We start from the raw sequence: 12,060 nt of genomic DNA, 5'->3' as shown, positions 1-12,060 counted from the left end.
TCCACAACGGCAGCGCCTCCGGACAAGAAAGGAAGACGCATGGATGGAGCGGGAAAATGCTTTGCAGTGCTGGCGGCAGCAATAATTAGGGCTGCGAATGCCTTAGCTCTACTTAGTAGATACAATCGGCAGATGTGATCTGACATAGCTCCTTTATTGTCTCACTTGCCAGAAGACAAAAAAGAGGAAGCATCCACTATCATTCAGGATGGCTCCAGAGCGGCTTTGGGGTCTATCGATATAGCCATGGCTATGTCGTCGCTTGCATTTCGTCAGATGGCAGCGGCTATAGCGCTGCGAAGACAGGGTTGGCTTAAGGCTACTTCGTTCAGTCCTGAATGCAAACTAAGATAATCGACATGCCGTTTGACGGAGAAAATCTGTTTGGTAAGCATATCGATGAGGCCCTTCAAGGCATCAAAGCCGACACTGACAAGGCACGGGCACTAGGATCTTTGCAACAGGGAAAGTTTCAATCCTTTCGTAGAAGAGGATCAAGAGGGCAAAATACCCAGAGACCGGCATACCAATATCAGCCTTACAATCAACAGGGATATCGCCAGTTTTTAAGTGGTCAGCAATTTCGTTCCTCGGGTTCCTCATACCAGCAACAGACAAGAGGAAAGCCATCGGCAAGAGGCAAGGCTCAGCAATCTAATAGAAGACAGTGTCTCCAACAGTGCGCCCACCACCTGTCCAAACTCCAGCGACCATTATCTGGCTCTATTTTACCAAGCATGGAAGTCCATTACAACGGACAAATGGGTCTTGGACGTAATCCATCAGGGCCATACCCTGGAATTTAAACAGAAGCCACCACATCAACCCTCTATCCTCCGAAAGCAGCGGCACCTACCTGCTCTCAAAATGGAAATGTTATCTCTCTTGCAAAAGAAGGCAATAGAGGAAGTGCCACGTCATCAACAAGGGAAAGGCTTTTATTCGCACTTCTTTCTAATAAAGAAGAATCTTACAGGGAAATGGAGGCAGGTAATGGACCTAAGAAGTTTGAAGAAATTCATCAAAAAGATTTCATTTCTTATGTTATCACTTCAAGAAATATTGCTACTTCTTTACCGAGGGGACTATCTAGCATCCCTGGACCTCTTAGATGCCTATTTTCATATTCCAATCCACATAAAACACAGAAAATTTCTTCGCTTTATGGTGGCGGGGCGCCACTACCAATTCAAAGTGTTGCCATTCAGTCTGAAGTCAGCCCCAAGGGTTTTCACAAAGTGTATGGCACCAGTGGTAGCTCACTTAAGACTTCAAGATCTTCAGGTTTTCCCGTACCTGGACGACTGGCTCATAAAAGGCGCTTCATTTCAGGAAACACATTTCTCTCTGCTGCGTTGCATGGATCTCTTCAGTCGTCTCGGTTTGAAAGTCAACATGGAAAAGTCATGTTTTCGCCCATCTCAGTCTCTTCAGTTTCTAGGAGCTATGATTTGCACAAAAGAGGCGAAAGCTTACCCTTTGGAAGAAAGGGTTCAAAAGATACTTAATCTGGCATCTCATCTGCAAAACAAGCAGTTCACTTAAGTGAGGATCTACAAGTCATTGTTGGCAATGATGTCTTCTTGTATTCCGTTGCTTCCCATTTGCAGACTACGCATCAGGCCTCTTCAAGAACTTCTGGACAAACAGTGGATCCAATCTCTAGGATCTTTCGAGGATCAAGTGTCCATCTCTCCTCAAATCAAAACAGCACTGTCATGTTGGACAATCAGAAAACACTTAACGAAAGGTCTGACATTCGAGCCTCAGCATCACAGTTTTGTAATGATGACAGATGCATCGCTGCAAGGTTGGGGGGCTCATCTTCAAGACTTGGAAATTCAAGGTCATTGGCCAGAAAAGGAATTGCATCTTCACATCAACCTGCTAGAGTTAAAGGCAGTATTCTTGGGGTTACAAGCTTTTCTACCCAGAATCAGAGGTTCCACGGTTCTAGTCAGGACCTACAGTACGACTACCATGTTTTACCTGCTAAAACAAGGGGGTACAAGGTCGAAACTTCTCTCAAGGCAAGCGCAGGAGATTTGGAGTTGGTTACTTCTCCACAACATCTCACTGCAAGTGCAGCACATTCCGGGAGTGATCAACTCGAGGGCGGATGCTCTCAGCAGATCTCCAAGTGTCTCTCACGAATGGGATCACCTTCTCCAGGTCTTCCGCCTATGGGGGACCCCAACACTGGACCTTTTCGCGACAGTCCGCAACTCAAAATGCAAGCACTTCGCAAGCAGATTCCATCAGAGAGGATCATGGGGCAATGCCCTCCAAATGTGCTGGACAGAAATGTTCGCATATGCATTTCCCCCATTCCCTCTAATTTCAAAAGGGTTCCTGAAAATGAAATCAGAGCCATGCCACTTGATTCTCATAGCTCCAGCTTGGCCGAGACAAGCGTGGTTCTCCGATTTCCTCAAGCTGTCAGTGGCACCCAGGATTCAGTTCACACTCTCTCAGAATCTGTTTCCATGAACAAAGGCCAAATTCTTCATCCGAACTTGAAATCGCTCAATTTATCGGCATGAAACCTCATGAACATGAGTTTCAATCTTTGAATATTTCTGAAGAATACGGAGAAATTCTTTCCAAATCACGGGCGATCTCTACGAACAGGACATACGGCTAAATGGAGGAGTTTTTGTCAGTGGTGCGCTTCTCGAAATCTTCATCCTTTTAATATTTCTTCAGAACAAATCCTGCCTTATCTTCTGCATCTGGCCAGAGCAAAGCTTTCTCATGATTCTATAAAGGTGCATTTGGTGGCTATCTCAAGATATAGAAGATATCCTGACCGTCCATTTCTCTGGTCTCAGAGAGTAATAAAGGAATTTCTCAAAGGGCTTTTCAGAACATTTTCTTCAGTTCACTGTCCAACAGTTTCCTGGCAGCTTAACACGGTTCTAACACAACTCATGAAGTCTCCTTTAGAACCGATACATAAAACAGATTTACAATTTCTTTCATGGAAAACAGCCTTGCTTTTAGCTCTCACTTCAGCAAGGAAAGTAAGCGAAATTCAGGCTCTCTCGATTTCTGATCCTTTTCTCCAATTTCGTCCTGACAAGGTGGTCTTGAGGACAAATCCTAAATTCATCCCTAAGGTTCCATCCATATTTCATCCCAACGAACCTGTGATTCTGCCTACATTTTTTAAGGATCCTTTGTCGCCTGCGAAACAATCTCTACACTCCCTAGACGTCAAATGATGTCGAAAGTTCTACATTGACAGGACGAAGTCGTTCAGAAAGACAAACCAGCTTTTTGTAGCATTTTCTGGTCCAAGAAAAGGGTTGGCGCTTTCAAGAGCCAGTATTTCCAGATGGATTTCATCGGCTATCTCCCTGTGCCATAACAAAGCCGGTAATCCTCTCCGATCCAGAGTTCATGCACATTCCACCAGAAAAATAGCAACTTCTACAGCCCTATTTGCAGGGGTGTCACTGCCAGACATTTGCTGAGCAGCAACATGGAAGAATGTACACACTTTCACTAGACACTATTGTCCAGATACAGCATGGCAACATGATGCGGCAGTGGGACAGGCAGTTCTTTGCCATCTATTTCATTGAGGTATTTTCCAAGGTTTTACATATATATATATATATATATATATATATATTGATATATTGATATATATTGATATGTCTATTTGTGTATACTTGTTTTCTTTCAACGTTATGCTTTTACTTTATTAGTATTCTGTTTGTTCAACAGATATACTATGTGTACAATCTTTTTTTAAAAAGAGGGAGCAACGCATCTTCTATAAGTACTACTCGCTAGTCTGATACAAGCATGTGAATCTATGAAAGATTCAATACTGGAGAAAAAACTAGTTACTTACCTGTACACTATGGTTCTTCAGTATTATCTTGCATAGATTCACATGCGATTCCTCCCACCTCCCCGTTACTCAGGTAGACCTCTTATCTCTGGATATATCCTTGGCTCTCACTCGGGGCTGGAAATCTGAGGTATAATGGCTCTGCTGGGGAGTGTGATGTCAGGGCTGGCAGCTGATTGGCTGGGTTTTGGACCAAATAATGAGAAGGTTTGGCAACCAAATATTATGGTCCCCTATGGGATTTTCTAGGCAGTGTTTTACTCTATGATACTGCTATACTCATTATGTTACCGTGAGACTCCCACCATGACGACGGGGAAGATCAAGCATGTGAATCTATGAAAGATAATACTGGAGAACCATAGTGTACAGGTAAGTAACTAGTTTTATGTGTTGCACATAAATTGCTCCACAGTATCTTCCAAACTATTTTTCTTTTTGTTTGCGCTGTGCTCCGTCGTGCAACACAAATAAGGCACCATGCTGTTTTATCATGTACGAAAGCAGTGTCATCATTATGACATTGCTGTATGTACATTTTACTTTCCACATTGTTGTACTCTTTGCAGAGAGCAGCTCTGTTGATTTTCATGCAGTGGTGCTTGAAGATTAGAAAATTTGCTTGGTTTCTGAAACAGATCCTTATATAGTTACAAATTCTGAGGCACATGTTTTGGGAAGAATCATAATTTAGAGTATGTGAAGAAAATATAGGCAGTGTACATTGAGGGGGGGTCTGTATGTAACTGCCTTTCTCTAGCCTTTGTTAAGTTGATAGTAATTCCTATAATTGTTGTTGTTTTTCCAGGAAAGAATCGCCAAGTTTGGTTTCTCAGGTCGCTACAGACACCAGGACGAATCCCAGCAACCCGGGTTCACGGAAGAAGACTTTGATGGTACAGCATGCCGTCTTTTCAATTGTAGCTTCCCTATATTCTTGTTTCATATCTTACTTAATCTTAGAGTTGAGCAAGCGAGAATTTCATGAGAATAGCTCAGTCAGGGGTCTGGCTTGGCTCTCAGAGCCCAAGTACAAGCCAAGCCTGCCGGTAACAAAAACTACAGCCAGCAAATGCCATATCATTCATAAAATGGAGCACAACTAGGAGAAAGTCGGAGGATGAATAGTTAGTGCACCTTTATCCCAGTCATCGCCCCTCCACCCCAAATCCCCCTGCCAGCCACCAACCTCTATCCCCTCCCTCTCATTTCAGGTGCACCATTGGGAAGGTTGTCAAATGCATAATTCCAGCAGCTGTGAATATGCTAGAAATGGTGGGAAAACCAAGGGAGGGGCTGACATTTTACACCCTCTTTAAGTTTCCTGCTGAGACAAATACACTGTTAAAGCCAGTATTTTTTTTATCTGCGAGTTAATTTGAGGAAAATCTAATTGTCCTGTTGAGCTTATCACTTACAGTTTTCACACTGTACAAACCTAAGAGGGTGTGGTTCAAGAGGGTATTTGAAAATACTTAGGGGTCCATTAGGATGTCGGGCGGATTTCCTCCGCCAGGCTGGCGGTGGCTACCGCCAGCCTGGCGGAGGAAATCCGCCCGACATCCACAGCCCAAATCCCCCCCGCCATGTTAGTATGGCGGGGTGGACCGCGGCGGTGAGAAACACCGCCCGCATGTTTACCGCCCCGGTCGCCTGGCGGCCGGGGCAGAAAACGAGTAACATGGTGGCGGTGTCTGTTAGACACCGCCCGCCATATTACAATGGGCTTACACCAATGCATTTCCGTGGCGGCAATGCCGCCACGGAAAGGCATGCGGAGACTCCGTGCGGGGGCCCGTTGCGGGCCCCCTGGGAGTCCCTGGCTTGGGGGGTTGCACATGGGGGGTACCTATGGTACCCCCCCGCATTTCAAAGTGCAACATGGCAGGCACCGCGTGGTGCCTGTCATGTTGCACTTTGAAATGCACAACGTGCCCGTTTAACAAGGCGGCGGGCGGAGATTACTGCTCCGCCCGCCGCAATGGCAACAATACAGGATGCGCCCGCCTGTGTGGCGGGCGCATCCTAATGCACATTTCGGGACCCCCGCCCTCGAGGCGGGCGGTCCCGTTTCCTGATAGGGTGGCGGGCGGGCAAAGCCCGCCGGCCATCCTAATGGCCCCCAAAGTCACCCCACATTGACACCGGCCTCCACGGGTTGTCACCTTTGCAATAGAATACTGCCCATCTGTTCATGTATTAAGAGGATCACTGACATAATATCGAGGGACATAATATCGACTATCAAGAATATCGTTGACAAAATATCTACAGACAAAATATCGAGTTTGTATCTACAAACAGGTAAGTACAAAAATATCGAGTTAAAAATATCGTTTACTAAAATATAGTTTATAAAAATATCGACTTTATTATAAACAATGTTAAATTAAATTAATATTAAAAATTAATTACTAAAATATACTTAAAAATACTTAAATTAACTTATATTAATTAAATATTTAATGAAAGTTATAAAAACAAACTTTTACATCATATTTGTTAAAACATATATATATAGTAACATAATATAATTAAATAAAATCCAATATTATTACCGTACAATAGCGTAAGTGTAAAAATTACTATTCCCACTCCAGAGAGTGCAACAGTAGGGAAAGCGTTGGATAGCGTAGGGATAAAAATTACTATTCCCACTCCAAAGAGTACAACAGTAGGGAAAGAGTTGGATAGCGTAGGGATAAAAATTACTATTCCCACTCCAAAGAGTACAACAGTAGGGAAAGCGTTGGATAGCGTAGGGGTAAAAATTACTATTCCCACTCCAAAGAGTGCAACAGTAGGGAAAGCGTTGGATAGCGTAGGGGTAAAAATTACTATTCCCACTCCAGAGAGTGCAACAGTAGGGAAAGCGTTGGATAGCGTAGGGATAAAAATTACTATTCCCACTCCAAAGAGTACAACAGTAGGGAAAGCGTTGGATAGCGTAGGGGTTAAAATTACTATTCCCACTCCAGTGGGTGCAACAGTAGGGAAAGCGTTGGATAGCATAGGGGTAAAAATGACTATTCCCACTCCAGTGAGTGCAACAGTAGGGAAAGCGTTGGATAGCGTAGGGATAAAAATTGCTATTCCCAATCTAAAGAGTACAACAGTAGGGAAAGCGTTGGATAGCGTAGGGGTTAAAATTACTATTCCCACTCCAGTGGGTGCAACAGTAGGGAAAGCGTTGGATAGCGTAGGGGTAAAAAATACTATTCCCACTCCAGTGAGTGCAACAGTAGGGAAAGCGTTGGATAGCGTAGGGGTAAAAACTACTATTCCCACTCCAAAGAGTGCGACAGTAGGGAAAGCGTTGGATAGCGTAGGGGTAAAAATTACTATTCCCACTCCAAAGAGTGCGACAGTAGGGAAAGCGTTGGATAGCGTAGGGGTAAAAATTACTATTCCCACTCCAAATAGTGCAACAGTAGGGAAAGCGTTGGATAGCGTAGGGGTTAAAATTACTATTCCCACTCCCGAGAGTGCAACAGTAGGGAAAGTAAATACTTCATATATTATGTAAAAAAATATAAATTTATATCTATAAAAAATTAATTAAAAGTTATTACCAATTTAATATAATATAATAATTAACCTATTAAAATTACTAATTAACATTAATTATGACAATTAGTTACCTATTAATACAAATTAATTACTAATTAACAAATAATTATTTAACAATTAAAAATTAATTAACAATTAATTCAAATTAAACACAATTAAATAAATTTAATTATTTTATTAATTATAAATAAATTACTTCCCACCCTATTCCCCTATAAACCCACAACCCGCTACAGAAAATAAATTAGTAAAATTATCATAATTAGCAATTATTCAATTAAATTAAAATAATTGCCAATTAAAATTTTATTAATTACACATAAAAACTTAATTAACAAATAATTCTAACTAAATACCAATAATTAGTTTTACCTATTTAATTATTTATAATTAAATTACTTCCCACCCAATTCCCCTATAAACCCACAACCCGCTACAGAAAATAAATGACTAAAATTAACATAATTAGCAATTAATCAATTACTTAAAATTAATTGGCAATTAAAATCTAATTAATTACCAAATATAAATTAAATAACAAATAATAATAATAATAATTAATGCCAATAAATAAATTTACATATTTAATTAATTATAATTAAATTACTTCCCACCGGGAGGAGCCAAGATGGCGATCGGAACGGTCGCATGAACGCTTCGCTCTGAGGTCCCTTCCTCCCCGCTTACCTATCCTGTCAATAATCCTGTTCGAGGCTTTCTGATTTCTACTACTAGAGAAAATTGCTCACTTACCGTCTGATTTTGGGGCTCCAACGTGCAGTGGTTCCTGCGATCTGCCCTTGTCTGCTTGCTGGCTTTCCCGGCCCTGACGCCGGGGCCTCGAGTGCAGCGCCTGCCCGGCGGTGTTCGGAGTGTTGGTGGCCCTGGTCCGGATGAGAAGCCTGTTGGTGGGAGCCTGAGAGCCGCGAGCCGGGAGAGATGGAGCGGACCCACCCCCAATAGTGGGTCGCCCCGTATGCCCGAGCAGTTGGTGAGCCGGAGAGAGGCCGTGTTGTCCGGTTCCCCTCGGGTGGGACGCCCACTCCTGTTTATGATCCCGTCCGGGAACCGGTGCCTGGCTCCCGGAGAGCTGCTGGGAGCACACCCGGCCTTCTGGTGACTCTCCTTTCTTCGCCGTGCGCCGACCGCCACTGATCGGCTGTGGGTCCTGTTGCCTCTGGCGGTCATGATGGACTTGGAGGTGGAGGGGATAATGGCGGCGAACGATGTGCTCAAGATGGCGGATGACCCCTTGGAGTGTATCCCTCCCGGAGACGGTGAAACTGTTGCATTTGAGACCCCCAGACCTCGGTTACTTGGGGCGGCGCTTACACGAAGTCATGTGCTGCTTGCGCTGCTTACTCTGCAGACCGATCTGCGCTGGAAGTCCCGGGACTTGGAGTTACGGATCGCTGCCATTGTTGATCCGCCATTTTGTGGCGTCGTGCCTTCTCCACGAGTTGGTCCCGTTGATTCTCCTCCGGTTGTTGAGCCGGGGTCCCCGGATGAGTCTACGATTTTGAGGGAACAAATGGACCTGGCTCCGGTGCTGCAATGTTTCCCACATCTTGTGTTCTCCACTCCGTGCTGGGCAGACCTGCTTTTGGACTTGGCCGCGTTGGTGATTGGCGTACTGTTACATTCTGGCTGCCGCCATGTATCGCTGGCTACGTCTTGGTGGCTGGGACGGTGTTGTGTGAAGATGCCACTTGCCTTACCTGACTGGTATGGACTTTTTGTGTCGTACTGTCTCCTGACTGCACGGATGTTTGGCAGTTCTACTATTCACAGAAGTGGCCAGGGGTGAGCTTGCCTAGGTCCTGGCGGGACTGTCTCTTAGTTAATGGCGTATCCGGGACTAGTCTTGTGGACTGTTATTGATTGCACCCTGTGCGTTGGCTTTTCTCTGTATTCTTTCTGGCCTCGATCTGTAAGCTTTCTGTTGCGGGGATGGGGGGGACCGAGTGTTTCCATCGCCGGCTCCTCTCCTCATTCTTTCTTTTTCTCCCTTTCGTTCTTTTTCTTTTTTCGTCTTTTATTTCCTTTCTTTAGGGTGATTCTGGGGCGACAGACACGCTGTTAGTGGGGTAGGCCATAGCCATTACGGTGATGTAGGGTGGCGGGAGATGGGGGGGGTTTGTTATTTTAATTTGTTTTGTTCTATGGTCCCTTTTTCTCCCCTTTCAAGGGGGTTGGCTATGTCTCTTTTTTCTTTCCTTCTTTTATCCAGTGTCTGCACTTGCCTTTCTTATTGTCTGGGGCGGGTGGGCTTTCTACACGACGTCTTGCTACATTGCTTGCTATGGTTTGGCCTTTACTTCTGACCCACCTTTGGTGGGCGTAGGGTGTATTTGGCCCCATTACTTATTACTGCCTTTTGATGGCATGGGGGGATATACCCCTCCCGTCTTCTTTTCTTTGACTGTGTTGCATGACGCCTTGGTTGATATAGCCGCTGCCTCCTCTTAATATCATAAAAATGAAACCGCTTTTATCCTAGCGCTTTCCTGTGTTACGACCACATCTTGCGGCTATACTGTACTTGCTTCTTATCGTACATGTCTAAACTGCTCTGTTTCTGATCTCCTGATTTTGCGGCCGGCCCCTGTGGTTGTAGGCCTGCGCTTGTATTGCTCTGCTTATATGAATAAAGGTTTTACAAAAAAAAAAAATTACTTCCCACCCTATTCCCCTATAAACCCACAACCCGCTACAGAATAAATTACGCAAAAATTAAAAAACACAAAATTCATTATTTTAAAAATAATTATAACATAAATACACACTTTTCACACATATAATAACATAAAAAACACTATAAAAAATTCGATATTATTAAAAATTCGATAATTTTAATAACCTATATTATATACTTCGATATTTTAACTTTCTATATTTTTAACATTCGATATTACATTACTTACCTTAAAAATGATATTTTTGCTGTCTATATTCTGTCCATTCGATATTTTGTCCAATCTATATTTAAAACTCGATATTATGTCCAATCGATATTTTGGACTCGATATTTTGACTGTTTACCGTTTTAAGAGTATGCAAATGCCCAGTGGTATATTTAAAGAGAATTTCATATGAAGTCTGCATTCATTTGTAACATGATCGTTCTGCTTTTAGGTACAGGGAGATGAAGTGATTTGCTCAGAATCAAAGGATGTTGGGCCGATGCAGACACTTGAACCTGATTCCTCACATCCAAATTCAGCACCTCTGCCTCACCCTCTGTGTTGGTGTTTTAACATAATGCTGGTTTTCACAGCATTTAAAAAAACAACATTGTGTTAAAACCCTAAGAAACACCAGCACAGACGCAAGCCAACAGACCGTGTGTCTGTGCATGTGTTTTATAATCTTGATTTTCACAGCCATAGTTCCTTACTAAGTTGGAGGGGACGGAACTGTGCTGAGTCAGAGCCAGGTATCTGGCTTGAGCCAGGCCCAAGCCTGCAAGGGCTTGCCCACCTCTACTTAACACCTTGATAGGAGGAAAAACACTTCAAAACCTAGGGTCTTCAAAGAAGATCTATTACATTTGTATCCCATTTCTTTTAGTATCCGGAATGGAACATCCAGTCACTGAAATGTTACCAGAGCAAGTATAACAGGCTTGCTGAAAAATAAGATCAAACTTGTATCTATACACAGTGGGAATTAATTGGAGCTACAGCTTCATTTTAGTTCAAATATATCATGGAACAAACAGAGCCAAAATTTGTTTTACTTATCCTAGTTTTCTCACTGCCCAAGCAATGATAAAATAAAAAGGTTCTACTCTGCAGGATCTTCATTATTAGTAATGAACGGGAAACATCCTTTACCACGAAAGGTTTACAACGCGGTACCATTACCACGCAGGTTTTACATTGCAAGTCGTTACAACGACTTGCGCTGGAGGGTGCTGTAGGATAGGGAATAGTTTAATTTACTATCCAACTCCTTCCCTACTATCCACAGGGACTGGAGTTGGAATAGTAAATTAAACTATTCACTATCCAGCGCCCCAAACCTGCGTTGTAACGGTACGCGTTGTAAAATAACGCGTTGTACCGTCATACATCCGTAATGAACGTATAATATTCCAGCCTGCATATGGGGATCCCAGAATACTAAATCAAAATAATAAGATTTACATTTGAAAAAAGTGAGATCTTCCATTCACTTACTGTAAGAAATTACGTTTTTGGTTGAGAGGGGTGTGAGGCATTTTCGGACAACAGCCACAATCCTTGTCAGGGTAAACCACAAAGTAACTACTTTAACCTATGCCTAACCCTCTGGCAGCTTGGCACAAAAGCAGTCAGGTTTAACTCAAAGGCAATGTGTAAAGCCTTAATGGAGCACTCAAATAGTAATAAAGTGAAAACACAACATAAGAAAAATCCCACAACAACTTAGAAAAATAGAGTGGAATTTGATATGTAATTGACACCAAAATGACAAACATCTGATCAGTAAAACAGTAATTATGAATTTTTAAAGTGAAAATAGTGCCAAAAAGTACAAAGCGCCTACCATGGGTATCTGGTTGCACAAGACTGGGGCAAAATCAAAAACTAAGGCTGATTGAGCGCGGTTCGGATAAACAGAGTGGATTAGGGCCCATCTTGGCT

At 43.0% G+C, this 12,060-nt stretch overlaps 1 protein-coding gene across 13 annotated transcripts in view; it reads left to right on the top strand.

Moving 5' to 3' along the window:
* The window catches only part of ZCWPW1 (zinc finger CW-type and PWWP domain containing 1), a 1,771,049-nt gene that overhangs the window by 1,375,042 nt on the left and 383,947 nt on the right, over window positions 1-12,060 (top strand). For all 13 annotated transcript variants that reach the window (XM_078668572.1, XM_078668568.1, XM_078668570.1 and 10 more), the window contains one exon: window positions 4,671-4,758. In XM_078668572.1, coding sequence (XP_078524698.1) covers window positions 4,671-4,758 — 88 coding nt within the window. The remainder of the gene's footprint in view (window positions 1-4,670; window positions 4,759-12,060) is intronic.

The sequence above is a fragment of the Lissotriton helveticus genome, chromosome 12, assembly GCF_964261635.1.
Source record: "Lissotriton helveticus chromosome 12, aLisHel1.1, whole genome shotgun sequence".
In the NCBI taxonomy this organism is placed as follows: Eukaryota; Metazoa; Chordata; class Amphibia; order Caudata; family Salamandridae; genus Lissotriton; species Lissotriton helveticus.
The sequence above is the reverse complement of the archived record's forward strand: the minus strand, read 5'-3'. Positions and strand labels throughout refer to the sequence as shown.